Raw genomic sequence first — 26,940 nt, forward strand, 5'->3', positions numbered from 1 at the left:
TACACAGTATATTCATTAAGCTTTTCTCTATTTAAAAATGTAGGAGTATAAAATTAGAGCTAATACTGTAAATAATGAAGTCTGTTATTTAACTATTTATATATATCTTCTGGTTCTACTATACCATCTAGCAATTTCTATATATGATAAGTAGAGAGAGCTTTTTGCCTGAGAGAGGAGTTATATCCCAGCCATAATTTTGGTGGCCTTTTCTTCTGCATACTGGATTACACTGTGACATTGCTGGAGTGCAAACACTTAGAGTGCTGACATCAAACTGTGGAAGCTCAACATTTAGTTTCTAGTAAAAGATACTCCAACACAGGCTCATTTTTGATTGACATGGCATTCAGCTTTTGTAGATAAAGATTACACTAGAGTATGTTAAAAAAACTAGCACCAAAAAATATATATTAATAGAGTATAAAAATGTGATTCTAGAACATCTTTTTCCAACTTTTCGCAAAATGCTTTTGCACATTTGAATGAAGAAAAGTGAAATGAGGTGTCAAAACATTATTCAGTTGTAAATGTGCAGTCTTTATGATTCTTGACATCCAGTCACTAGAAGTTCTTGCTTCTGGAAATAAGCAATTGAAGTTCTTGATAGTGGTCATACAGACAACAGCAGAGAGGAAGAACGTTGTACCACTGGCTGTTGAAATTTTCTTCCTGACAGTACATGTTTTATTGACCTGAAAAGCAGACAGTATGCTTAAAAAATGGCTTTTTGCTCTTCCCCATGTCTGTGTTGTTTTCTTCAAAGAAACATGCAAATGAAGTTGTGGTTTGTTTGATAGTCTGAGGAATGAAAAATATTAAGCACTCCTCCCTATCTTTGAGTATCTGAGATTTTGCAGTAAAAAAGAAGCTTAGAAAAAAGAGTTTGTATTTCTTCTGCATTGTTGAGTTTGAAATTGTGGGCTTCTTTGATGCTTAGAAATTGAACTTAGTTGCAGGCTTTAAAATAAAAGAGAATAATTCTTTTCAAGACTAAGTTGTGGAAGGTCTTGTTATGAAATATTGCAAGTGTTTAGGGGTCAGATACGTTGTGCTCCTTGCTGGGAGTGCTGGGCTCTTCTGTGAACTTCAGCTAAAGGTCGTGCATTCCTTCCTAAATTTGGCCTCCCTTGGAAATGGTTAGAAGGGAAGATGTGAGCTCTAGGCCTCCTCACCATCCACCTTAATCATAGAGAGTGATTAAATTTCCTTCTGCTCATGCATGTCTTCTAATGTGGAATGTGCCCTCTGCCGTGCAGTTTACCTTGTACCCTTCTCTTCAGAACTTCTGGATTGTGCTGTCTGCTTCTTCTAACTGTTTTAAGCCATTAAAAAGATAAAGGTTGATTTGCATTTAAAAGATTTGTCATTTCTCTTAATCCTGTAACTATGAAATGCAGGCATTGAAATTTCATGTCTGTGCACCGTCAAATAAGTTACCTCTTAGGTGTTTGCTAGCCAAAGACTTCAGTAACAAGTGTAAAAGAAGAAATTTGCTAACAAATTATCACAGAAGGATGAAAGAGTTGGGTGAAAAAGCAGTTATCAGATTTCTTAGCGAACCTTCCTTATTTTTCTTAAACAAGTCAGCCTTTGTAAAATATTGTTGAATTATTCCCTGCCTGTTGAATTCAAGTGTAACCTGTTCAAGCAAGGTGGAGAAGGAAACGAAAAAGAAATTTCCAAAACATTGTTTCTGAAAGTGTGGTGCTACATAACACCAGCTTGTGAACTAGAGTAGGGGGTTTGTATGTTTGTCTTATGTGAGGATGTTTTAAAAGCACTTCATCAAGTGCTTACCTGAGGCAATCTATAAATGTATACTAAGAAGTTTGTGTTACAAACTAGCAGAGTTCAAGACTGAGAAGAACAAAGATTTAATTGGTATGTTATGTGTTATACTCACATTAAGCTACAATTTAAAATGGCCTTTTTCGGGCTAAAAGATTCTTGATGTAAGTTATATGGTGCAAACATAGGACTGATGTATTTCCATGCTTAGCCACTTTGTCAGGCCTTAATTTATTGACTTTCTGCCAAACTCTTCCAAAATGCCATGACCTTCTCATATGGAGTTCAATGTATCTGTCAGTTAAATATTTTTGTCTCAATATTTTTTAACAAAACTTCCCCCAAACAGTTTTTATTGTGGAAAGCATGATTATAAATTATTATTCATGATAAACTCAGAGAAGTTGGTGTCTGGAGAAAAAAAGATGGTGTTTAGATTGTGACTGTCTTCGATATGCACTCTACTGTCAGCTGACTTCTTGAAGATATGCTCCATACTCTGCATGTCTGATGGGCCTTCAAACAGAACATTTTCTTTGGATTTCATACCTTGCAGCAGAATTGTGCTTCATAAGGTGTTTTTCAGTCACTTGTGTGGATGGCTGAGAAGAGAACCTTTCAGAGTTGATTCAAGGAAGCCACAGTTTCCTTGTGCTGTCATATTGGCAGCAGTGCTCAATTAGGGCATTCCTGTCCACTGCTTTGTGTTCCTGTTTTAGTGGAAATACTCTATTTTAATTCTCCTTAGATTCTGTAATGTGGTTTACAATGCTGTCTTGCAAACAGCTATCATCACAGCTATAGGGTGGAGTAGTAAAAGGTGATGAGGTGATGTGAGGGGCTGATATTGTGGAAGAGATTCATGAGATGCTGAAGCAATCACTGACTCTGTCTGTGAATTTTTCCTTAAAAACATTACTTTCAGGATAAAAATGAATCTGAACATTTATTTCTCACAAAAAGAGAAAATGAATAATTTATGTTTTCCAAAATATAGTAAATATCAGGAGCAATTATTCAGAAGATATCTGCTACTAGAAATTATGTGCTGTGTTTTCAGTGTAGCTGCAAATGGAATGCTTTACCATGGTTGCAATTTATGTGAGTTTTCACAATTACTTGACAGTTTCTGAAATATGTATTTTTTTTTTAATTAGAAGATACTGGTTCACAAATAATAAGCATCTAAATGGATTAATTTTTGTTTGTGTGGCTTTGGTTTTTTATTTTTACTCTAGTATGCAAGTGTTGAGAAAGATGGGGAGCATTACATGACCCCAGAGGATTTTGTGCAGAAATACCTAGGACTTCATACAGATCCACATCACAATCCCAAAACAGTGCAGCTGTTGGCTGGAGTGGCAGATCAAACTAAGGATGGGTGAGAATTTTGCTTTCCGTTTGAAACTTGCATTTTTAAGTGTTGAATACGTGAGTTTGATAACTTAATCTTCTAAAATACATTATTGATTTTATTACACTTTATACTTACTTAAATGAGAAGACTTTTTCGCAAGTACAATAGATTATAAATTTGTGAAAACTGAGAAAAAAATTACAGTGTTTAACATGGATTTTTTTAAGCTGAGATTTATTTTGATATATTTTGTTAAATTCTGCAAGAGCTGAGGAAGTTGAACAACAGGTAAGGTAAGTGTAGTATGGTTGTCTTAGAAGAGTTCTTTTCTATATGTCCACATCCATCATCAGGTACTGTGCAGAGTCTTCAGTACCTGTAATTAAACACAAAAATATGGAAGAGCTTTCTTATTTCTGTAGTGTGCAATTCAAATCCAACCACTGAAGTCTTTTTAAAAGGCTGACTATTAGAAAAGAGACACTAGTGACTTGATGAAAGATCTAAGATCATTTGCCTAATGGAGATCAGGTCACACCACATAAAGTTTTTCCAACTCTGCTTACAGATGCTCCTCCTTGCTTTTAGACAGTTCCCTGAAACCACTGTACAAAATGCCTGCTCTGCTGAGGTAGTGCCCTCTAACTCATTTGTCTTCCAAGGAACCTTTTCTTTTGCTGTGTATATTCTGGTTTTGGCCTTGGACTGTAGTAGGAGGCCCAGACATTGTTAACGTAAAGTGAGAAGGTTAAGATGGATCAGAGAAGAGGCCAGGAATGCAGAAGTGAATGGTTATTTTGTTGAGAAGAAAATGCCATTAAAATAGTAGACAATACATTTGTAAACTTATTTTAAATTGAAAGCTCTTTCACTTCCTTGGTTACTTAAATTTTGTTTTCATGTGTTCTGCTATAGAATGTTTTATTAGTTTGCTTAGTATCCTGAGCAGCTTGCACAGTATCTGTGCAATGGAAATGAAATTGTATGTGCTGAATACTTCTTACCCTAAATGACAAAAATAGGATTTCCTGTTTGATGTAACACTTCATGATTTTTCTTTTCATAGGGCTGCAGCACTTTGATAATGTATTTGATTATACATATATTAGATAAATGTTAGTAACCTGTCTCTGTTTCCAATATATGGCTTCAGTTTCTTGTTTTATTATGGCATGAAAGGTAATTTTGTATGTATCTGTTCAAAATAGTTTAATTGATAAAGTAAACCAACATGCTTAGCATATTGTTTCTCTGAAAGCTGTTGGTTATCTTTTGTGGTGTGCAGCTCTTCAGAAAATGTCTTTTAGGGTTTTTCTTACGGTAGGAAATCAGTTTGTTTTAATGCTAGAACAGAACTTTTAGATATTGCTTTTTGTTACTTTCCCTGTAAATAAGATTTTTTTGTTGTTTTTGTTTATTGCTTTAAAAAAAAATCTGGGTAGTATTTGAAGTGAGATAATCAAGTATGGGTAAGTGTGCTTTGCCACCTTCTTTATGGGAAGAGTGGGATTTTTACTTTGCACTGCTATATAGTTCAAAGTGTCAAATTTTTATCTGTCTGAAACTTTTTTTCTAAAGGTTTTAATCTATATTCAACCTATATTTCATGTGAAGAGTTTGTTAGAGCCCCGTTATCAACATCAGGATTTTTTTACATTCACATTCTTTCATTTGTAATGAGCTATAATAGATCGAAATCCAGACTTTAATAGCATGAATAGCTATTGTAGTCTTAAACTGAATTCTGGCATGCATTGCATCTTTCTGAGGACTGACTTTATGAAGTCCAAGGACATAGGTGTAGTCCTGTTCTGTATATATACTTTTACATTAAATGACAGCCCACTGTCATGCAGGAAGTCATTGAGAAGCTTTGGGTTCTGTGACAAAATTTCATTCCTATATCTGCTATCATGTTCTCTTAGCCTTGCTTGCCCTTGAAAGAAATACTCAAGAGTGTTGATGGTGGTTGCTTCCATTGTTAATATTTTTTTATTTCTTTTAGGTTTAAGTTTGGCACTTTACAGAAACAACACATTTTGGAACTGGCTCTCTGTAGGCATGCGTTTAAAAAAAAGTTGTTTTACTTTTTTTCTCATGGTAGCTTGATCCTTACTTAACTGTTCCAGAGCACTATTGCTTTCTCCTATTACTGCTGTACAAGACTGGTTTGCTTTAGTGGAGCTCATTAAGGTAGTTCTTAAAACAGCTGACTGTTCATTTCCAAAATGTTTATTCCTCATTGTTACAAGTGCATGTTCTTAGAAATTTATGTGACATCCTCTAAATTAGAATTTGCTTTAAACTTGCCTGTTATCTATTTAGCACAATAGGATTTCACTGATGCTAAAAGCACTCCTGTATCTCCAGACTGCAGGCACTGGTTTTAGGATAGGATAAATACCCTCTCTGAAGAATATACTTACACATATATATGTGCTAAAACCAGTTAAAATATTTTGATCCTTCTTCAGACCTACAAAATTTCACAGTAGTAATTCACAGTTCTTCATTTTAACTGCTTGTTTCTGGATACTGTTTTTATCAGTATATCATTCTTAAATCTGGAAATGTGTTTGTAAATGAAGTCCCCAAGATAATGTTGATATTTCACCTAATGAAGAGTCACAACAGAGCTGTACATAATGTCTAAAAAGCTGTGTTGAATGGGGAAAAATTAGGAAAGACTTGTAGAAAAAAGGAAAGAGAAGAATTGCACACACAAGGGTTATTACTTTGTGTGCTTTTGAAGGGTAGAAGTACAGAAGAACTCAGAGGAAAAGTTTTTTTTTTAAATGTTACAGATAAAACGAAAGGTGAGTGATTTGATATTGTTATGGAGTCTGTAATGCAGTGGGTTCACTGGATAATGCTTGAGTGGTGATGGGGTGGGAAGCTCCATCACGCTGTTCAGTGCAGCTCCCGTTGTCTCTGCCCTGGTGGCTGGAGGAGGATCAGAGGCTGTCCCTGCTCTGGGCATTGCAGGTTGAATGTGTGCGATGGAAATGGAAGGTTCTGTCTCCTCTTGCTGTAGGCACTGTTACAGTGAGACTGCTGAAGATGTCTTCTTTCAGGTTCAGGCTGTGCATTCTACAGAGATCAGCACCTGATTTTGTCAGTTACAAAGCTTCCTGGTTAAGAGTTAATTTGTATGTCAACTTTATGCATGTATGTGAGATATATTTTGAAATGATAGTATTTACAATTATTTTAAAGGAACATTTGTTTCTTTGATACTAACCCTTTATTTATCAAGATCATCCTTTGGATGAAATTGACTTTGCATGGGAAGAGCCATTCTCATATCTCTGATTTTTCTGGCTAAAATGTGGTAAATATGATAATTTTGTATTCTTTCTGTCTTTCGTGTACTGTGCATATATACAAGAGTGTTGACATATTTAGCCTTTTTAAAGTATCTCAATTCTGCTTCATGTGTACTTAGAGAAAGACTAGATATAGTAATGAATAGTGTGAATATTGTGATTTTTCTTCTCTTTTTTTTTCCTGTGGGGAGCAGACTTTGTACTTGTCTCTTTAGCAGTAAGCCAGTAGTGTTTGAAGTAATCACTATGAGCTGATGATCTCATATGATGAGTACTAAGTTGAGATCAATTATATACATTTTCTAGGAAAATTTGTAGGAAACAGTGATATTCTCAGCTTTAACAGCATTTACTGATATATAGGAAATTTTTTGTTAAATATATAAGATGTAATTGAAATTCTTACTTCCATTGATTATTTCATGCTGAAATATCCTGTCATTTATCCCATATTTTCTTGTGCCAGCATTATCCTTTATCTGTGCTTAGCTTCATGTTTATTTTTCTGCAGCAGGTCATACATGCAGCATTAGGATGCCTTCTGAAGGGGGTTTTTTGCGTTAGTCAGAATAAGCAGAGTTCCTCTAGAAAAGTTATCCTAGTAAGAAATCTGTGCGTGCATTCAGTCTGAGTTTGTCTGTGGTGACCACAAGGGCCTGGGTTTACGTGTGCAGCCTGGGTTGTGCACAGGGACTGTTCTGCACACACAGCTCTGAATCCTGTGAGCTGCTGTGACACTCAGATCCTTCCCTGCCTTGTGCTGGCTGTCCTTGAGCCCAGATGATTTATGTTTGGCCCTGAGTTCATGACTTGTGGTTCATGTTATTTTTGGAGTGTATTTTTTTTCCCATGTGCATAGTAAAGTGTAATTTTTTCTCATCCTATTTGTTTTTTATGAATGTTATGTTTTGTTTTAAGAAAATGAATGTTTTATAGTGTATTCCTGTACTTGCATTACAGTATCTTTTCTCAGTGGAAATACATATGTAGCATTAGAATGACAGACCTGTAAATTTCATGTTGTTAGGATTTTTGTAGTGCTTTTATGTCTTAATTTTCAGGCACTGGTTACATTTATAATTAAATAGTAATAACTTGTAGGTGTTCCAGGAGAATTCACTGGCTTCATAGAGGAAGTTGCATAATGCTAACTGCTTAAATATAACATACTTTTCAGTCTCTAGAGTGTTAATTATCTTTCTTTAATTTATTTAAATTTTTATTTGGATTACACTGTATCAAATGTAAATTATCATTGGTATTATGAACAATTAAAAAATCTTTATAACTTTTCTGTTTTCCTTTCTAGGTTAATTTCCTTCCAAGAATTTTTGGCATTTGAATCTGTTTTGTGTACTCCAGATGCAATATTCATTGTTGCTTTTCAGTTATTTGACAGGAATGGCAATGGAGAAGTAACATTTGGTAAGAATACCTAAAGAAAAACAGTTTTAAGAATCTGATTATAATAGTGTCTATCATAATAGTGGTTCATGAGCACAGGTGCATAGAAATGCATTTTGTGCAGTACTCTACTGTTTTTCTAAGATTCTGCATGAGTAGAACTTTTTTTTCCTCTCTCAGTTCTAGCCTAAGAAGTACACAGAGACAAAATATGTTTTTCTCTGTCTTCTTGAATCAAGATTTTTCATTTTCCTGAAGTAGTAAATAAATACAGTGATGTTCAGTGTCGTCCTAAGTAAAATTCTGTGTCCTGGACTTGAAACTACTTCAGCCATGAGGGAGTTTTAAGATATGTTCTGGATCTTCACGTGTTTCTGAATAATTGTCATTTCACACAGTAAGAGCTCAATATAGAAGTTAAGGAGGTCTAATTATTTGATTTCCTGTTCCTTTTCTTGAGGAGCAAATCTTACTTTAATGTTGAGTGTAACTTGCAACTTGACTATATGTTTGCAAAATTAGGAAGAAAATTTGGCCTTTGGTTTTGTTACCTAATCACTTAAGTTAGTAATTAGATCAAAGTCTTGAAGCTGACTATTCTGCTTTGTGATATTGCTAAATAGCTGTTATTAACATTGCAGTTTAAGGAGGACTAGGCTTTATTTTTAAAACTTCGTGTTTATGAAAATTAGATAAATCAATGGTAAGAATTTTAATAAAATGGAATGAGAATTAAATGTTATTTCTATCCAAAAGAATAAAGCACTCAATAAAGAAAATGCAAACTATGTTTGGATTTGTAACCACTTGCTGTTTGTACTATTTCATTATTATGAAAATTGCTGTACCTTGTTGGGAAAAAAAAGCAAAGGTCATTTATGGAAACAAATTGTTTGACTTATGGTGCCTGTTAAATTACATCATTAGCTGAAGAGTCAGATACTAAGCAGTTTGGATTCACATCTTGAAAAGAAAATGTTTTAGAATTTAAATAAAGGTGAAGTCTGTAAATGCAGTCATTAGGAATTGGACAAACTACTACAATCAGTGTGACCATGTTAACGATGGTTTATTTAATAATCTTACAAAATGGGGGTTTGAACATGGTAGCTCTCATGAGAACACTTGAAATATCTGATTCTATAATTGAGCATAAGCTATTTCAGATGGTATGCAAATTCCTCAGTTAGACTGAGAATTGATATTTTTATATAATTGAAGTCTGAAAGAAAACACAAACGAGAAATTGTAAAACAGAAAAAACCACCAATTTACTTTATCTTCCTTTCTGATTTTTTTTTTGTAAGGCTGATAAATCTTGAAAGGAAAATTCTTGAGGGAATTTTAAATTTACTATTGGTTTCTTGGATGTTTTTTACAAAATTAGTTATACTGCAATTATTACTATATTTAACATTGTGTTAGCAAGATGACATATGGTAAGATGACATATTTTTTATGCTGCAGTTCTCACATTTACTGCTTCTTTTTTGTCTTTGCTTGTAACGTGGGCTACGTACTTTTACTTCATACTTGTATCGTACATATTAATGCAGCTGTGAAAAATGTGAATGATGGTCTGTGACATCTTCAGACTATGGTAACCCTGCGGTCAGTTTCCAAGTCAGCCTTATGGCAGTTTTATAGATGAGACCTGCACCCTTTCATTTTCATACCACCTAAACATAAAGGCACAGAGTTTAGTTTCATGTAAAAACAGGACACTATAGAAACATAAATTTTAAAGTTGAAGGTTTTAATAAATTATTTGAAATATATTGAAATGAAGTAGGTTCAGCCAGTAATTGGTGTGAGACTCACTCTCAGACAAATCAAGTCGTTCATAGGCTGTGTAAGGTACCCAGTCTGCAGGTAAAATGAGTTGGTTATGACACAAGTCAAGACTTTCTAGCTCAGATGAAATGCTTTGTGGATGTGATTGCATTGATGCCAAAGCTGTCTCAAACCATTAAGTCTTGCCAGAAGCAGCATGGATTTGCTGAGCTTTTTCTGCATTGTGCATCCAAAGCAAGGGACAGAATCAACTTGGCTCGGTCTAGTTACTAGAACGAGCATTGGCCTTGTGTGAGATAACATGTTCTCAGAAAATACTCTCATCTACTCAAATTTTCAGTGATCTGGGAGAAGTTAAGTGTGCTTGTTGAATTTTAGAGCTGTCTCTGTTTTCGGAAGCAAGCTGCTCCAGTTGGGTTCGCTTCTGTGTAGGATTTATTTACTGACATGATTTTGAACCATTCTCAAGCACTTCAGCATTTTACAGTCCTCTTGAGCCTCAGTCTGCTACTTGTCTCTCAAAATACTTAGCTTCCAGCTCTCCAGTGATTAAACTATTAATTGTGTCACAGAAGAACTGTCTTAGAAGAAGACTTTAGAAGCTATTTTGTAGAAATACTTTTATGCTGAGTTAATCAGTGTCTTTGTCTGCCATGTCATGTGTTGAAACATGAAGCCTTCTATCACTTTAATGTCATCTACTGTTTTCTTACTGCTTTGGGACACTTTTCCAGGAGCTTTGGACATCCAGAAATCCTGTATGAGTGGCTGCCATAAATGTGTAGTTGGTATTGTGCAACATTTGTTAACTAGGTCCAGTGCAAGGACATGAAACCGGACCTGCTTCCCCCGAGCAAACTGCACAGCATGCTCAGTACTCTCTGTGTGTTTCAGCTACACTGGACTTGCTGTCAGCTTGGTGAATAAAAAGCAGTAAAATGACTGTTTTAGTAACCCATTGATACAAGTGACAGTGTAGTTTAAACAACTTTTTAATCATGGAGAAATAGAGAAAAAGCATGTATTTCTAACCAAGTGCTCCTACAATTTCATGCTTCCTAGGTGAATATTTTATGCAAAATGTGTTGCTGCTGAGCCCTTACAATGCTGCATTATCCATAAAATAATTAAATGCTAACAGCTAAAGCTGATGAAGACAAGCGATTTTTTTCAGGTTGCTGTCTGCAGTCACAGAAGACTGACAAGCGCTTTGCTCCTTTGATTATGGCATGTATTGACTGTGCTACTTAACATGAGTGAAATATTCAAAAACACTCCATAAAATTAATACTATTGTAGTAAGGAATATTATTTTTATTTCTATTCTGTTCAGATCTTCTGACCTGAATTCAGTTTAAAGCAAACCTGAATGTTAAATCTGCTCAAGCTATTTGTTTTTTTCTGGTTTTGAAGCAGATAATCTTTACTGTGTTTAAAAGGTGAAGTCTGTGATTATCTGCCAAAATTCTCTGAAAAATAAGTTGTGTAACTGAAAGTAAAAGGATTCTTTGTAGTTTATCTCTCTGGCACACCATACAGTGATCTGGACTGCATCACTTTTAATTGGAATATACAAGTTCAAGGCATTTTCCAGCTGTTCTTCCTTGTAGAGTCACCACAAAGAAAGCCATTCTCTGATAAACTGGAGAGTTTTGGAGATGCTTTTTCAGTTAAATACACATACTGGAATGGATAGAAGGGTAGAGCTAAAATGTGTTTGCGAGTCTTATGTATTCAGAATTATTTTGGAGATAATTGGAAAATATTTATGGAACTGTATTTAAGCCTTTTAAAAACATCCTGCACTCAAAATCTAATTACAAATATTTTGCCAAGTATAACAGCATCTTCTCCAAAGGCACTGGGGGAGGAAGGCAACCAGATGCCTCATAATGCAACTATGTGAAAATAGTGCAGTATTGGTGAACTGAAATAATAACCAGCATTTAATAGTTTCAGAATTTGAGTATACAGGGATACTGAAGTTTTGCCCGGTCTGTTATTTAGACAAGTTTTAATCTGAGAAAGTTCAGGTTTCCCTTAATCAGGACACAGAGTTTGAGAACACTGGAAGATGAGCAAGAGAAAGGAGTTGAATACCTGTTTGTGCTTTGCATTATTTCTATGGGTATTATTTCTCAGGGACCAGGGATCACTTCTAGTACTCCAGTTCTTAAAGGACAGCTGGGGTGAAAATGCTAGTATTTGGATTTAAACTTAAAAGTTCTGCTTTCAAAAATATTACTGGCAACCATAAAGACGGTAAATACATTTTAAAATAAACAGAAAAATACTCATGATGACATGACTACAGACACGAGGATATGATGGAAAAATCCATGTTTTCATCAAGTACTATAAACCAGAGCTGCTATTTTTTTTTTGGCCTCCTGTTCTACTAGTTAGTAAGTTGCCTGTTAGTTGCCTCTAACTAACTACTAGTTCTACTAGTTTTCAAAGTGTCTTTTGCTTAACACATGCAGATAATGTTGGAAACATCACTGTTAGGACTTTGTTTTTCCTTTTGTTTCGTGTTGTATGATTTTTTTTCAGGCTTAAACTACAGTTTTGAATGCTTGTGAGCAATGCAGAATGGGAACCCCTCTTACTGCTACTACTACTAATTTTTTCAAAACCATGGTTAACAAGTGGAAACAGAAAAGGAGAACTTAATTTTAAGATCTTATATATTGACAGCTTTTTATTATGGCTGTCATTCATCTTTCAATGGAATCAGTAATCCTTTTAAAATAAGAGTAGAAATAAAATGTAACTATTTCTACTTAAGCTTTTTCACGTTAATTATTGTATTACCTTTGGATTACTTTAATAAGCTGCTCCTGCATCAGGTGCTACAAAAAGTCTTTCTGCCCTGAACTGTGGCTCCTTTATTCTTCAAAGTGAAAATATGCTGATAGCAGAAATAGTGAACAGCAACATATAAATGTTAAAATTTATTATGTACATCAGGCATGAAATATGCACAAATTGGACAATAGATTACTGAGTAGACATATCTAAGGAAACCCAAAACAACCCTGTTAAACAACAAATCTTTACCATATTTACTGCTGCTTAAAACTTAACACTTTTATATTATTTTGTCCCTAAGAAGTGTGATTGCTTTTTATCACCGGTATGAGGGAATGGCAAACTCTGTTAACAGGTTGATGGCACTAGAATTGTATGAGCTTTCCACTCTGCTTCTTGGGGAGCTGATAAGTCAAAATAAATAATAGGTACTGCTGCAAGGTTTACTGGGAGTATGGAGCTCATCCCCACAATGGGCCACCAACGAGACCGCATAGTGTTTATAATTTAAAGTATTCTTCTTCCTTATATGAAATTGATTATTGCCTGGGATCTTTGGGGTTCTGTACTGTTTTTCTGAGCCTGATAGGTAACAGTGTTTGATGGAAGTTGAGCCAGTCATGTGTGTGCTGCCTGCAGATAGCTGCTCCAAGCATCTATAATTTGTTTAAAATGATTGGGTGGGGAAATTCTGAAGCAATCTTGTGAGAATGTGTGTCGCCTTGGAGGTAATGTACTAGTACACTAGAGTCGTAGGTTTATTGTTCCTGGGGCTGATGGTAAGTTGAGTATGTCATCAGGCTGCTGACTTGTATGCCTATCTGAGAGGAAAATGCATTACTGTAAGCCTGGAAATAAAGTTATCAGCTCAGTAGGAAAGAATTCCACTACAGAAAGGTGAGCAAAGAGTAGAAGACATTAGTAAATGAGCAACATGTATTGACAGGGACAATGAATGCGTTCTGTAAAATGTCCTACTAAAATGAAAGGCTTGAAAAATAATTTGCTGTTTGCCCCCTGCAGAATAGCTCCGTTGGAAATTTGAAACACTTGTAGTTTATCTTAATTTAGAAGCATTACTACGTTTTGACTGAGGAAAATGAAAAAAAAAAAAACAGCAAAGCCAGCATCTGTACATTAATGTTACCTGTTTTCTTTGTTGTCAGGGCATTGCTTCTACTGTGAAAAAAAAAAAAAAATCAAAAATTGGGCATTTGTTGATAATTCAGAGTGGTGAAAGTGTAGGTGATGATCACATTGCGTATAACTTCTGCAGTGTGATTGACTGTTTGCTGCTTCTCATCACACAAGGTGTTAGCTGTGGTGATGGCTATTTCCATGAATGTAAAAGAGGAGTCAGCAGAATTGGATTATAAAGGTATTGTTGATAAGTTTTAAGTGAAGAAAGCACCCCTGCTCTTGGGTAGACATAGTAAGTTTTAGCACCTAACAGGAAGTGTTGGAGAATCTCAGGTGGCTTTGGTAAATGGTATTTAACGTTTCCATGGGTTTGACTGGGTCAGTTACTTTGCAGTGGGGGTGGTGAGGCACTGGCACAGGTTTCCTAGAGAAGTTGTGGGTGCCCCGTCCCTGGAGGTGCTCAGGGTCTGGTTGGATGGAGTTCTGAGCAACCTGGTCTAGTGGAAGGTGGCCCTGCCTGTGTCAGAGGGGCTGCAACCAGATCTTTAAGGTTCATTCCATTTTAAACCATTCTGTGGCTCAGTGGTTTTTCAGAACAAGTGCACAGTTTTGCCTCTGTACCCCAAGTGTTTCATAAACCAAGCCAACATGGAAATAATTAAGCATTATATACCAGAGCATATCCTCAGACCCAGACTATTGAAATGAAAGCAGAATATACTGAGTGTGAGAGATTGCCTGGAAAAGAGAAATGGGTAAGGCACATCAGTTTTCAGAGAGGCAGCAAGCTAGTTTATTAACAGCAAGCTGTTTATTAAAGCTAGTTAGCCATTTCTGGAATCCATCAAGTATCAATACACTCAAGTATTAGATTTAAATTTATTAATTCATTTAACTATTATTTTTATATGCTGATGAGTCTTGACTTCAGATATTTCGATGAGTAGTTGTAAATGTTTTTATGAAGAAAAACATTGAGTGTAGGAAATTGATTCTTGTTTTTTTAAGTACTATACAGTTAAATGCTTGAGAGTTGTGAAAACACCAGGGGCTTAAGTCTCACTAGAAACAAGTGAAAAATCTGTTTCAGTGAACATAGATGAATAAGAAAATAAAATTTTTAAAGGAAAAAATGAGGCTTTTTTTACCTTTCTCTAAGGTTAAGAGAAGCAATTATCGGAAACAAGTGAAAATAAGATTTAAGTTTTCTGGCTGCATCAGCATGTTCTTTTCTAAGTTTCCAGTGGGGGAGCTCGGTGTGAGTTAGCAGTCAGGTTTACATCCATGTAAGTAGCAGCCACTTAACACCGTGTTTGTGCTTTGGTAGCCGAGCCAATAGAGCCAGTGAAGCCTGCCTGTCTTCTGCTCTGTTCACGGTTCATTGCCATTTTTCAGGCTCCATAATGAGCTGCACTGACCTGTTTGTGTTTGTAGTACATGGAGACTCTAGCTTGGCCAGAAGCTGCAGTGAATTAGTGGTAAGTGGGGAATTTAAATGTGCATACCTTGATTCCTTGATCTACAACTGTGATGGATAAATCTACTGCAAACAGAATTTTCAAAGGAACTATGGCAAAATAAAATAATTTAGCACTATCTATTTAGTGCTTGCTTTCTTTTTTTCTTAACCCTCGCCTTGCACATTGATACTGGTGAGTAGGTATGAGTAGACAGTTAGAAATGGTCAGAACAAGTTTTTTTAGGTTTCTTGTTGACTAACAAGTCCTTTAGCCTACCTTGCAGTGGAAGCTGGTTTAAACTGCAAGGTTTTGACTCTTGTGTTTGACCTATATGTAAGGGTTAATCACTAGCCATAGTCTGCCCTGAGAAAATGTAATCTCAGTCTAACTGTGAAGAAGGTGACCTAGCCGAGGAATCTGATTTTGTACCTCTTTAGAGACATGTATTCAGGACATTTGCTTTCCTTTTCTCACTGAAAAGATAAAAACATGTAGTGGATTTCCTAGATTTGCACTAGAACTAATAGACTACAGAATTGAAACTATGAATGAATCAAGTAGTCCTTTAGCAAGGAAGCAATACATTTACTTCAAGTACATAGGTCTTGATAGAGTTCTCAAATGATAATTAAGGTTCTTACTGCATTCTGCCTTGCAGAACTGTTTAAATGTATAAAAGGTGCGTTATCAGCTAGAATGTTTTGTATTTTGTTTTAAATTTTAACTGTGTGCCACATTTTATTTTGCTGTTAACAGATTCTAGGCTGATAAACCATTTCAGGTACTGTGAGGGAAATTTTGAAAAGTGTTCATGTGTTATGGGTAGATGTCCTGTTATACAGTTCATGTGTTTGATAATCTGCACAAAAAGCAGGCTTGTTTTGCAGCATGGCAATGCTGTGTATGAATAATGCATGCTGTTTTTCAGATGAGGTTTTTGCCTGAATTCAGATGATATGTTTAGCATTGAGATTTCAGTTGTACAGTGTACATGTGGAGAATTCTATCTGAAATGGCAGGTTTTTTCTTTACTTCATTTAAAGGAGGACATCTCTATCTTCACTTATCTTAAAACATTTTAATAACTGAGACTACCAATTATGTTTTATAGGATTTGATTTTTGTGCTAAGGCCTTATCAAAAGCATCTAATAACGTGCTTTCTGCTGAGTTAATGATATGTTTTAGATGTCATTTCTTATACCTATCTTCAATAGCCATATTCAGACAGTGTGATTGTAATAATCAAGTTTCAATCAAACCATACTTAGTATGACAAATATTGCCTGAGATTGTAGTGCAGGTATTTGTGCTCTTGATAAAGGGCTTAATTTGACTCCTAGCAGAGACAGAGAACCACTATTGATTTTAATATCAGAATGCAAAATCACTTTTATTTGTCATGTATGAGGGAAATTGCTTCTTAATTAAAACTAAATAAAACATGCACTCCATGGTTTTATGCAGTAATACAAAAAGTATCATTTGTGTCTCAAATGTGTTCTTTTACAGGTCTGTAAAGGTTTAGTTAGCAATTATTTTTAACAAGGTAAAACACTTCTTAAACAGCTGCTGAAATCATAATTTTTTTGTATTCCTTCTGGAATGTTTGTAGATTTACTGTACCCCAAGGCTCACCTGTTGTTTTTCCCTCCCCAAAGCAAATGTCAAAGAAATATTTGAACAAACTCTTATTCATCTTCAAATCCCGTTCAACTGGGACTGTGAGTTTATTCGACTGCATTTTGGACATAACAGGAAGAAGCATCTTAACTATTCAGAGTTCACTCAGTTTCTTCAGGTCAGTTATTAACCTTGTTCCAAATCGGGAACTGAAATTCATTTAACTTTTAGTAATATGCTAATACCATTATAAATTTTGACTTTATTCTGGTAGTGGTAATCCTTATCTGATACTAATCCTGACAGCTAATGATGAACTGTTATTTCTCCATACTGATTTTGTAAGCAGTGTGTACTCATAACTTGAATACCATCCTTTAAAAGAATGGGACAAAACATACTGTTTATGAAAATAACTCTTTTACTGATTGTTGTTAAACTGGGTTGAGGGTCTGCTTTTTCTGTCATGGGAATTCAATAGCAAAACTAAACTCTACCAGAGAAAGTTAGCATTCTGAATATAGCCTGTTATTATTGACCATTAAAACTGCCCTATAGAGGTTTTTGGTTCTGTACCATTTCTTTATTTTTATAAACATTCCAATACTTATCACTTTTTTTCTCTCACTGGCATGCATGCTACCACACACATACTGGGAGTTTGGTCTTAAATGCAGTCAGCTTGCAGGAGGTAAAATCTGATTTCCTGTGATGTTGCTAAACTACCCTTTAGGGATTGAGCTTTAAAGAATTTCACTTGTTGAGTTGCACTTTGTGCTAAGCCAAAAAGTTATAGTTAAAACATATTATGAACTGAACATTATACTAGAAGGAGGGAAAGGAAAATGTCATCTATAAAGGATGGAAGAAGAACAAATTAGGAGAAATTTACATTGTAATTCATGGAAAGGAAGTTCACAGAGTTGCTGGTAATTGCACTGAATTCCATGAAGTAACATACAATGACCACCTTGTTATATAACTTAAAATTGCGTGTCTAGTAGATGGGAAGAAAAATAGGTGTTGTACTTCTGGAGCTGCCTTTGATGCAAGAAAAGTTTTGTGTGTATTGTCTTAAAAGTAAGGAGTGATAGATGTGCTTTGACATAATCTGTAATTATTGCAGAAAATAAAAATATCTCATAGGATCACAGAATATTTTGGGTTGTAAGGGACTTTTAAAGGTCATCTAGTCAATCCCCTTGCAATCTGCAGGGATGTCTTCAACTAGTTGAGGCTGCTCAGAGCTCTATTCAACCTGAGCTTGAGTGGTTTTAGGGATGAAACATCTACCACCTTCCTGGGCTACCTGTTCCAGTGCTTTACCACCCTTGTTTAGTTTAGAATCATTACTCCATGTCCTGTCACAGCAGGCCCTACTAAAAAGTCTGTCACCATCTTTCTGATAAGCCCCCCATAAGTACTGAAAGGCTGCAGTAAGGTCGTCCAGGAGCCTTCTCTTTTCCTCTCCAGGCCAAGCAGCCCCAGCTCTGAGCCTTTTCTCATAGTGGAGGGGCTCCAGTCCTATCTCATTTTTATGGCCCTACTCTGCACGTGCTTCCAAGAGCAGAGTGATAAAATGTCTGTTCTGGTTTTATGTTCGTGTTTCCAAGATACTGCCATGTAAGATACAGTAGCTTCTTACTGTCATTGTACGATTAAAAAAAAAGGGTTGCAGTAATTTCAGTATGAACACAATTTGGGTATTTTTATCCCTTCTTTTTATATAAGATTGTTTTTCTCTTTTGGTCTAACACCATCTTCTGGGGTTTGGGACTTGAATCGAGTGGGTTTGTTGTACCTTGATCTAGAAAATGTTGTTCATGAGGTTATGAGAGTTGAGATATTATTGTAAAGGTGATATAAGCTAGATGGTTTGCCCTCTTCTTACTGTCTGTCAGAACGTGGTTATTTTTTTAGTGGCTTCTAGAGGTCTGAATGACAGCTGAATGGGCTTTATTGTTTGCTTGAATAGAAGGAAACAACTTTTTCTGGACATAGAATTTACAACTATCGTTGTTATCTTGAGGTTAGGTTACCACAGTGATCTTTGTATGAAGGTTTTTACCGTTTGTATGGGAGTTTTAAATTGTCTGAAATGAGTGACCATTTGTGACATTATGGGAGATAGCTGTTTGGGGCAATCTAAATCCATATTATATAATTTTCACTGTCCTCCTGTTTATTTTCAAGTACTTTCCAGTGAGTTAGTATATAATAGCCCAGTCATATTTCATCTTGGATATGTAAGAGATCACCTCACTTTATGTCTTCAAGATCAATACAAGAAGTTTTTCTAGCACTTAAGTATTTAATTAAGGAATAGATAGCAGGCAGGACATGGGTATGTGAAGTTAATTTCTTAACTCATTTAGTGAAAGTGCATATTTCTTTACAGTTGAATTGAGGCTTTTCTTTGACAGAGGAATGAATCTGTGGATTAAATCAGTATGCAGACTTGTTATTTTAGTTGAGCTGGCCTTGAAGTTGAAGCTGTAGTTACACTATTGTCTTTATGCACAGACCTCTTGGAGCATAAGAATATGAAATAAGTGAACATTTTGTGAACAGTGGGTTACAGAATTTGCTTCTAATCTGCTATCTCTGAATATTCATTCTAGGAGCTGCAGTCAGAGCATGCAAGACAAGCCTTTGCATTGAAGGACAAAAGTAAAAGTGGTCTGATAACTGGGCTGGACTTCAATGAGATCATGGTTACCATTCGCTCCCATATGCTAACTCCATTTGTGGAAGAAAATTTAGTTTCAGTAAGTGTTAACAAAAAATGCCTTGAATTTAGTGTTTAATAGCTGTGATGTTTGAAGATGGCACAGCTTCTCTCCTACTTTGTCTTCTGTCTGTTTATCACTCACTACCTCGGTGCTGCAGATTATCAGCTTCATAATGGAGTGGGCAGGGTGAAACATGGCAGCATTCCTTGGCTGCAGGAGTGAAAAGGTTGGCAGTGTGCTTTGCATGTTTAAAGTGCTGCTGGAAGCAGTTTGAGTTAGTCTGCTGTGCTTTCCACCAGAGCAGCAGGGCAAAGTACTTGGTACAGAAATAATCATAGAATTGTAGAACCGTATAGGAAAATACCTTAAAATCATCAAATCCAATGGAAATTATTTAGGACAAAAGCATCCAATTTTTATATTTGAATATATGACATCTCAGGAGCTGGAGACTACTTAAAGTTTTGTCCTTTTATATACTCTTGCATTCTTTTCTTTTTCAGATCAGAGTTTGGAAAATCAGTATGTAGATTCTAGAGGTAGAATGGTTACAGCCCTGATAGTTTGGCAAGATCTGTAGGTAAAGTAATAACATACAAGTTATAATCTGAAACTATGTAGTATGAAAATTACATAAGAATGAAATTTATATAGAAGATAAAGTAATAACTTTTATCTTACTATCTTACCTATAAATCTTGCCTTGCCTTACTCGTAAGGCATACTGTCTTCTATAAAATCTAGAGTATCTACTAACTTCAGACTTGCTGTAAATGGTCATTGATGTATGTGATGCAAGAAATCACTTCGCGCCTTTACCTAAAGGTGTTTGCATTTGCATGCATTTCTCTTTCAGAAGATTACTTGGTGGCACTTTCAATGTGTCTATCAGATAACTTCAGCAATAACCTACTTACATGATTATTTCCTAATTGTTTCCTAGTGTTCAATCTTTACCACAAAAATAGTATCCTGTTAAATAATTCTCCCCTCATGTTTCTATTAAAAATATCGTAAAATTACAGGAATAGAAAGATATCTTTAATTCTTTCATAATTTGCTCAAATGAGTGTTTCTGTGATTGTAATAAGATGTAAATGTACTTAAGGCACTTAACTGTTTTCATTTAATTTTTAAAGGTAGCTGGTGGAACTGTATCACATCAGGTCAGCTTCTCCTTTTTCAATGCCTTTAATGCCCTTTTGAATAACATGGATCTTGTTAGGAAGATATACAGTAATATAGCAGGTACAAGAAGAGATGTTGAAGTCACAAAAGGTAAGATACATTTCCTACAGTTTATTAATTTTTTAATTCTGTCCATTTTGTAATTGGCAATGGACATGGGTTAAGGTGAGTCAGGAGTCAGTTTATGGCCACTGGGAAAGTGTTTATTTTAGCTGTGGGTGATTTTCATCCTCACAGGTTAGTAAGTATTTTCAGTTAGTTCATTAAAGAGAAGATTCTGGCAGGAGTTATTGTTTGAATGAGTAACTGCAAGTCAGTATAATGCTGAGGATTTTACAGCTCCTTGAAAGAGATGCATTGTTGCTTAGAGATAGGAAGTTACTGGGGAATGTGGTGGAGTGGGTTAAGTTTGAAAATATGAGTGGTTTTATATCTAGATGATGCCAGTCAGTATGTAACAAATCCCTGTGCATGTGAAAGGTTGCCGTATTTCAGTCTTGTCACAGACATAAGCAGAGGGCTTTTGAAGCCATTTTATAACAGATTTTATCACCAGTTTTACTACCTGTATGGATGGGACCAGTCAAACCATTGTGTGGTAAAAAGCATGCCAAGTTTTCTTCTTTGTTTAGCATATATTCATATGCTCTGCATATTTTTCCCTAAAGAAAAGCATAAAAGGACTGTTCTCATCCTCCAAATTGTCCTAACAAATCCTAACAAATTGCCTAGCAATGTGTTTTGGTACAGATGCATAAATACATCTTGCTTGGATTTGTACAGAGAAAAAAGGCTGCTGTGTTTTCACTGCTCAGACTCGTTAACTGCCGCTTGCCAATTATGCCATAAACATATTGTGTAATTTGGCCAGATGAATATCTAAGCTTGGAGTCCCTCAGAGCTATGAGAGGAAGAACTCTGGACACGATGGGAATAGATGAGTCAGTTGCCCTTAAAGCTGTGAATAATGGAGCACTTTTCTGTTATATTCTGTTTTGCAGAAGTTCAGAAGCAAGAATCACAAATTGTAGGTGTTGTTTTATTAAGCTTGCTAATTTGAGGATTTTTGTTATCTTTGGTGAATATTTACCATAAGTCAGAGTTGTGGAGTCAGACATGGTGTGTCTTGGGAAGGCCTGTTTTAGGATAGATGTTCTCCTAAAGATACCTTTTCCCTTTGCATTATGGATTTTGATTCTTGGTGATAGACTTCATTTTTTTTTAAAGTTATTTGAAAGGATTCAAAGAGGAGATTTGACAAATAATACAAATGTCGTATTTCTCTTTCCCTTTTAAATCCAGAGGAATTTACACACTCTGCAATCCACTTTGGACAAATTACACCACTGGAAATAGACATTCTCTACCAACTTACAGACTTATACAGTGTTACTGGGTAACATAATAATGAATTTCATCATTTTGCAATCATGATTTTTGTGTTTTCTCTGTCAGCTCTTACTTTTGTCCTAATTTTAAAGGGTTTTGTGTTTGTTACCATAATTTGTTCAATGTAAACTGATTTTGTTTTGTTCATGGGTTTTGTAAGTGAATTGTGCATGTCAATCACAATTATTAATTGTTGTATTATAGGTATACATATGAAGTAGAAAAATACAATATTCCCAAAAGGCTACAAAATGCACTGGTTGATGTTTTGCATGGATCTTTAATGCATGCAAAATCTGACACAGAAATAGCTAGAAATGGTTTCATTTGTGTATTATATTCCTTATTACTAGTTCTGAAGAACTTACTTCTGAATAATCCATGTTCCCATCGTCTCCAAGCATTCTTTAATGCAATGTAGCAGACTTCTTAGGTCTGCATGCAGATATGACAAGTGTCTTTTTTTAAACTCAGATGTAGTTTGTGGGGTGTGGCCAGGAATACTGTACTTAATAAGTTTGATGCTTTATCTAACCATAATTTCCTTTTCTCTGCCTTGTGTAAAGGCGCTTAACTTTGGCAGATATTGAGAGAATAGCACCACTGGCTGAAGGTGCATTGCCTTATAACCTGGCAGAGCTCCAGAGGCAGGTGGGTAGAAGAAAAAAAAATTGAAATTGAGTGAATGTTAGTGTGTACTTGCAAATGAAAAATAAGAATAATGCACTTTATACAGATTCCTGCCAAGTGGAGCATGCTGTGTGTGTTGCTGTAAGGATAGAAATGGGGCAGGCTGTTAGATACTGTATGTGACTAGACAAGGTATGACATGTCAGCATGGCCTGTTCAGATATGAGCATGTATGGATACTTGGATTCCTTACCATGAATACATTTTTTTCTGAAAAGCCTTTTCACAGGGCACAGCCCTCCATGAACTTCTCCAGTGTGAGTCCTTACTGTGGAGCCCAGTTGTTTAAAAACTGCTGCAGTGTGTGTCCCTCCTACGTGGTGCAGTCTTTCAGGATTTTTACCTTCCCATGGGCCCTCCATGCAGCTGCAGCCTCCTTGGGATGCATCCCCCTGTTCCTGTGTGGGGTCCTACAGGCTCTGCAGGGGAATCTCTGCTGCAGTGCCAGGAGCACCTCCTCCTGCTCATTCACTGACCTTTGTACCAGCAGAATTGTTTCTCTCATGTGTTCTCTCTCCTCTTACCAGCTGCCATTGCACAGGGTTTGTTCCCCCTTCTTAAATACATTAATTCTTAAATACATTATCCCAGAGGTGCTGCCACTGCCGCTGATGGACGTGGCCTTGGCCAGTGGTGCTGTCAGACATGAGGGAAGCTTCTGGCAGCTTCTCACAAAGCCACCCTTGTATCCCCCAGCCCCAGCTGTGCCACACAATCTCAATACAGGTAGTAAAAAATACGAATATTAAACGTAAAGCTTATAAATGTGTTCCTTGTACTCACCTCCTTGAGTGGACAAAATACTGACTGACTTCACTTCCCAGAACTACCTTTGTAGCTTGGCACCCTTTCAAAATGAGCTCACTGATAAGATTCCCTCATCACTAGAGCAGAATATACTCTTTTCATACTCTTGAAGTAGTACATTATATTTTCATCTTATTCTAGATTGTGTGTTAAAACCAGACACCAGAAAGCAAAATAATTTCATTTTATTTAGTTTATGAGGAGCAGTCTTTTATTAGACCTTATCTTAAGTGAACAGTAAATTAAGTGTATTGACAAAATGAAAGATATCAGTTCATGAAGAGCAAATATCATCTCAGTGTGGTCCAGCTGTCCCTGGGAAATGAAACCAATTCTGTAATCAGTTTTATGTGATTTAAAAATCCCTTTGTAAAGAAAAATCTAAATTTTTACATAAAATCACTCTGTATAGATTTGGTAGAAATGAAAATTAGCCTGCTTTCAACCATGTTTACTTTATTGTCAATTTTTTTCATTGTGTAAGATTTTTTTAAAGCTTAGCAGCTGAATATCCTATGGGGATGACAGCTACAGTAATTTTCTCTTTATAAATATTCATGATTTGAAAGCTATAGCATTAATTACATTCATTTACATATCCATCTGAACACACAAGTAAACTGAAAACTTTGTGAACACTTATTTAATAATATAAAAGTGACATTTCCTTCAGAAAGAATTTGATTTTTAACATTCAGTGATGCATTCACTAAGATTAATGTCTAAATGGAATGATTGGATTTTGATGAGAACCGTGTGAAGCTTCGAGCAAAAAGAATAATCTTAAACCAGCTGAAAGGCAGCAGGTGTGCTAAGCTAGGAGAAAATTTCGGTGGAATGAAGAACTAGTTCTGCTTCTAAGGCTTTTTGGAGTATATTATAGCATGTGTCTTTTATTTACATGAATCAAAAGAAATGTATCTGAATTTTATAATTTATTTTCGTGGTTATTTTGGTTTTATTATCCTTTGGGGTTTTTTTGTTTTTTTTTTTAATAGGAAAGCATAGTGGTTTTACAATAATGAGGGTATTCTTTGGATTTATTGCTTCCATTGCTTGTAAAGGCAGTGCATTTGATTTATGCTTTTTTTATACTGGTCTGCATGTGCAGTGTGTAATTTTTGTGCTACCTAGAATTTCTCTATTCTTCTCTGTTAAGCTATATTGTGGGGGAGGAGAGTGTTTTGTGAAGGGAAGTGGTTTTAGCTGTACCTTTTTATTCTGTGGAAAAAGGGTATCAAATATAATCCATGGTTTTTTACAGGTAATGATCTCATGCTGACCTCATGGGCTGTCCTGTGTGGTGTGTGTGCCGTGTTACGCCTTTGCAGTGTGGGCAGGGTTTGCTCAGCAGTGTAGCCCCAGCCCTGAGCAGGCTGTGCTGAGGCAGGTGCTGACGTTCTGTGGTGCTCCCCTGAGCTGAGCTACCCTGGCTGGGTAGCCTTGGACAGGGAGCTGGGAAGTGTGTGTGTGGGAATTCTGTGAAATTCCTAATATCCATCTGAGTTCCGGACATTGCAGCTGTCCTGGCAGAAGCACATCTGCTAACAGTACAGGGTGCTTTTAGGAAAAACAGATTTGTGTTTGGAAAGTGGACTTTAGTATCTGCTTTACTGTGGAATTTAACAATTAATATCTTGGCCCCTTAGCCCAGACAGGTTATACTGTATAACATCAATTTCTCTCTAATTGTCTTATTTGTGTTTGAATGAAACCTTGCCCCATCTTACATATTTTATAGTGCAAGTTTGTGAACATGTCTTGTTAATCAGTTCAGTTTACCTTGTTTCTAATAGCCATTTAATAACATAATTATGAGTCTCTGCAGATATTTTCTGTGCAGACTGTATTATTTAGAATACTTAACACATTTATAATAGTGTATGTAATTGAAAGGACTGAGGTCAGCATTGCTCTGTAAATTAGCACTGCATGGAAAAGTCTTGTCTTCTGTTTTGAAGACATGAAATCTCATACTTGTGCTATGCATTAATGGAATGTCAGCTTAAAATATGTCCTGTGCTGATGGAGCCTGTCTGTGAGATATTCTGTGAATTCCTTTTGAAATACTGAATTTTATTTGAGTCAAAAGGGGGTTCCATGCCTTACAAATTCAAAGGCAACAGAACAGAAAATAGCAAAGTTGTTTAGAGTTTCTGTCTTCTTTTTCTTGAGCATCATTGTTCTGGTTATACTGGAGTACTGGTTTGGCACAACTAGGAATATGTAAAGAATATTTTTTAGAAGAAGTATTTGGAAAATGTGCTTCATCTGTTAGGCACAATAGACATTATCTAGTAATTGCTTTTTCTTCTTCCTCCTGAACATAAAGCTACTAATTTTTATCAGAGTCTTTCTGTACCATTGTTAAAATAATTCACAGATGCCTTTGCTTTCCTGTGCAGATTTTCAAGCTTTTTTTCATTTGTTTTTCCCTCACACAGCAATCTTTTGGAGAATTAAGCAGACCTATTTGGCTCCAGATAGCTGAGTCAGCTTACAGGTTCACTTTAGGCTCAATTGCTGGAGGTGAGTAATATTCTGCTTTCTGTTTCCAAGCTTGGGGTACTTTACACTGTTCTGCCAGACTACTTGACATCATGTAAGGTGGATGTCTTGGTTATACATGTGTAAAATTGGATGTTGGAACCATTTTGGTTGTGTTATTGCCTTTCTTTCCTTTTCACTTGGATTCTAGAACCCCTCCACAGTCCTTTGAAACTACGCTAGTAACAAGTTTCTTTAATGGTAATTGAGATAGGTGTTCTTCATCCTGCACACCTTGTTTTATGTAACAGTGTCATTCATTCTCCTTGAGACCTTCATTATTTTTCTTTCTTACCTCCAACATACCATAGGTCTTACCAGCTTATCTGTTCTTTGTGTTTAAATAAATGCTGTAGAAAATCATCACAATAATTACACACTACACCAGCAATGATGTTGCAGAAATAATGCTCTGGATGCTTTCTTGCAGCTGTTGGTGCTACTGCAGTGTATCCCATAGACCTGGTGAAAACTCGTATGCAGAATCAGCGCTCCACAGGTTCAGTCGTGGGAGAGTTGATGTACAAAAACAGCTTTGACTGCTTTAAAAAGGTTTTGCGTTTTGAAGGCTTTTTTGGTCTTTACAGAGGTAAGTGAATTAAAATAAAAAAAAAATAAAGTCAGTAATTTTCTGTCACCCTTTTTTTATTTTAATACCTCAACAGCTGGTTTCCTAAAGGAAAATCAGAATACTTGATATCATGTCTAATTTTGCTTTCATTTCTGAGCTCAGTATTCTTCTTCCATTGCACACCCTTCATCATAAACAATTGCTGGGGAAAACTGGATTTTTTCTTGTCGTTAGTGTTTTTCTCCTTGCTGCTTAAGTAACTTGAAGACCTAATTTTTGGGATGTAAGCGTTGAGGATATAATTGTAATCT

At 35.9% G+C, this 26,940-nt stretch overlaps 1 protein-coding gene across 1 annotated transcript in view; it reads left to right on the forward strand.

The window, feature by feature from the left end:
• SLC25A12 (solute carrier family 25 member 12) overlaps positions 1-26,940 on the forward strand; it is a 45,090-nt gene that overhangs the window by 1,307 nt on the left and 16,843 nt on the right. Inside the window, exons 3-11 of the mRNA XM_005484055.4 lie at positions 3,030-3,172; positions 7,784-7,899; positions 16,744-16,883; positions 19,327-19,473; positions 20,577-20,715; positions 21,928-22,021; positions 22,581-22,665; positions 25,956-26,040; positions 26,489-26,647. Of these exons, the coding sequence (XP_005484112.3) occupies positions 3,030-3,172; positions 7,784-7,899; positions 16,744-16,883; positions 19,327-19,473; positions 20,577-20,715; positions 21,928-22,021; positions 22,581-22,665; positions 25,956-26,040; positions 26,489-26,647 (1,108 nt within the window). The remainder of the gene's footprint in view (positions 1-3,029; positions 3,173-7,783; positions 7,900-16,743; positions 16,884-19,326; positions 19,474-20,576; positions 20,716-21,927; positions 22,022-22,580; positions 22,666-25,955; positions 26,041-26,488; positions 26,648-26,940) is intronic.

Source organism: Zonotrichia albicollis, chromosome 10 (genome assembly GCF_047830755.1).
Source record: "Zonotrichia albicollis isolate bZonAlb1 chromosome 10, bZonAlb1.hap1, whole genome shotgun sequence".
Lineage (NCBI taxonomy): Eukaryota > Metazoa > Chordata > Aves > Passeriformes > Passerellidae > Zonotrichia > Zonotrichia albicollis.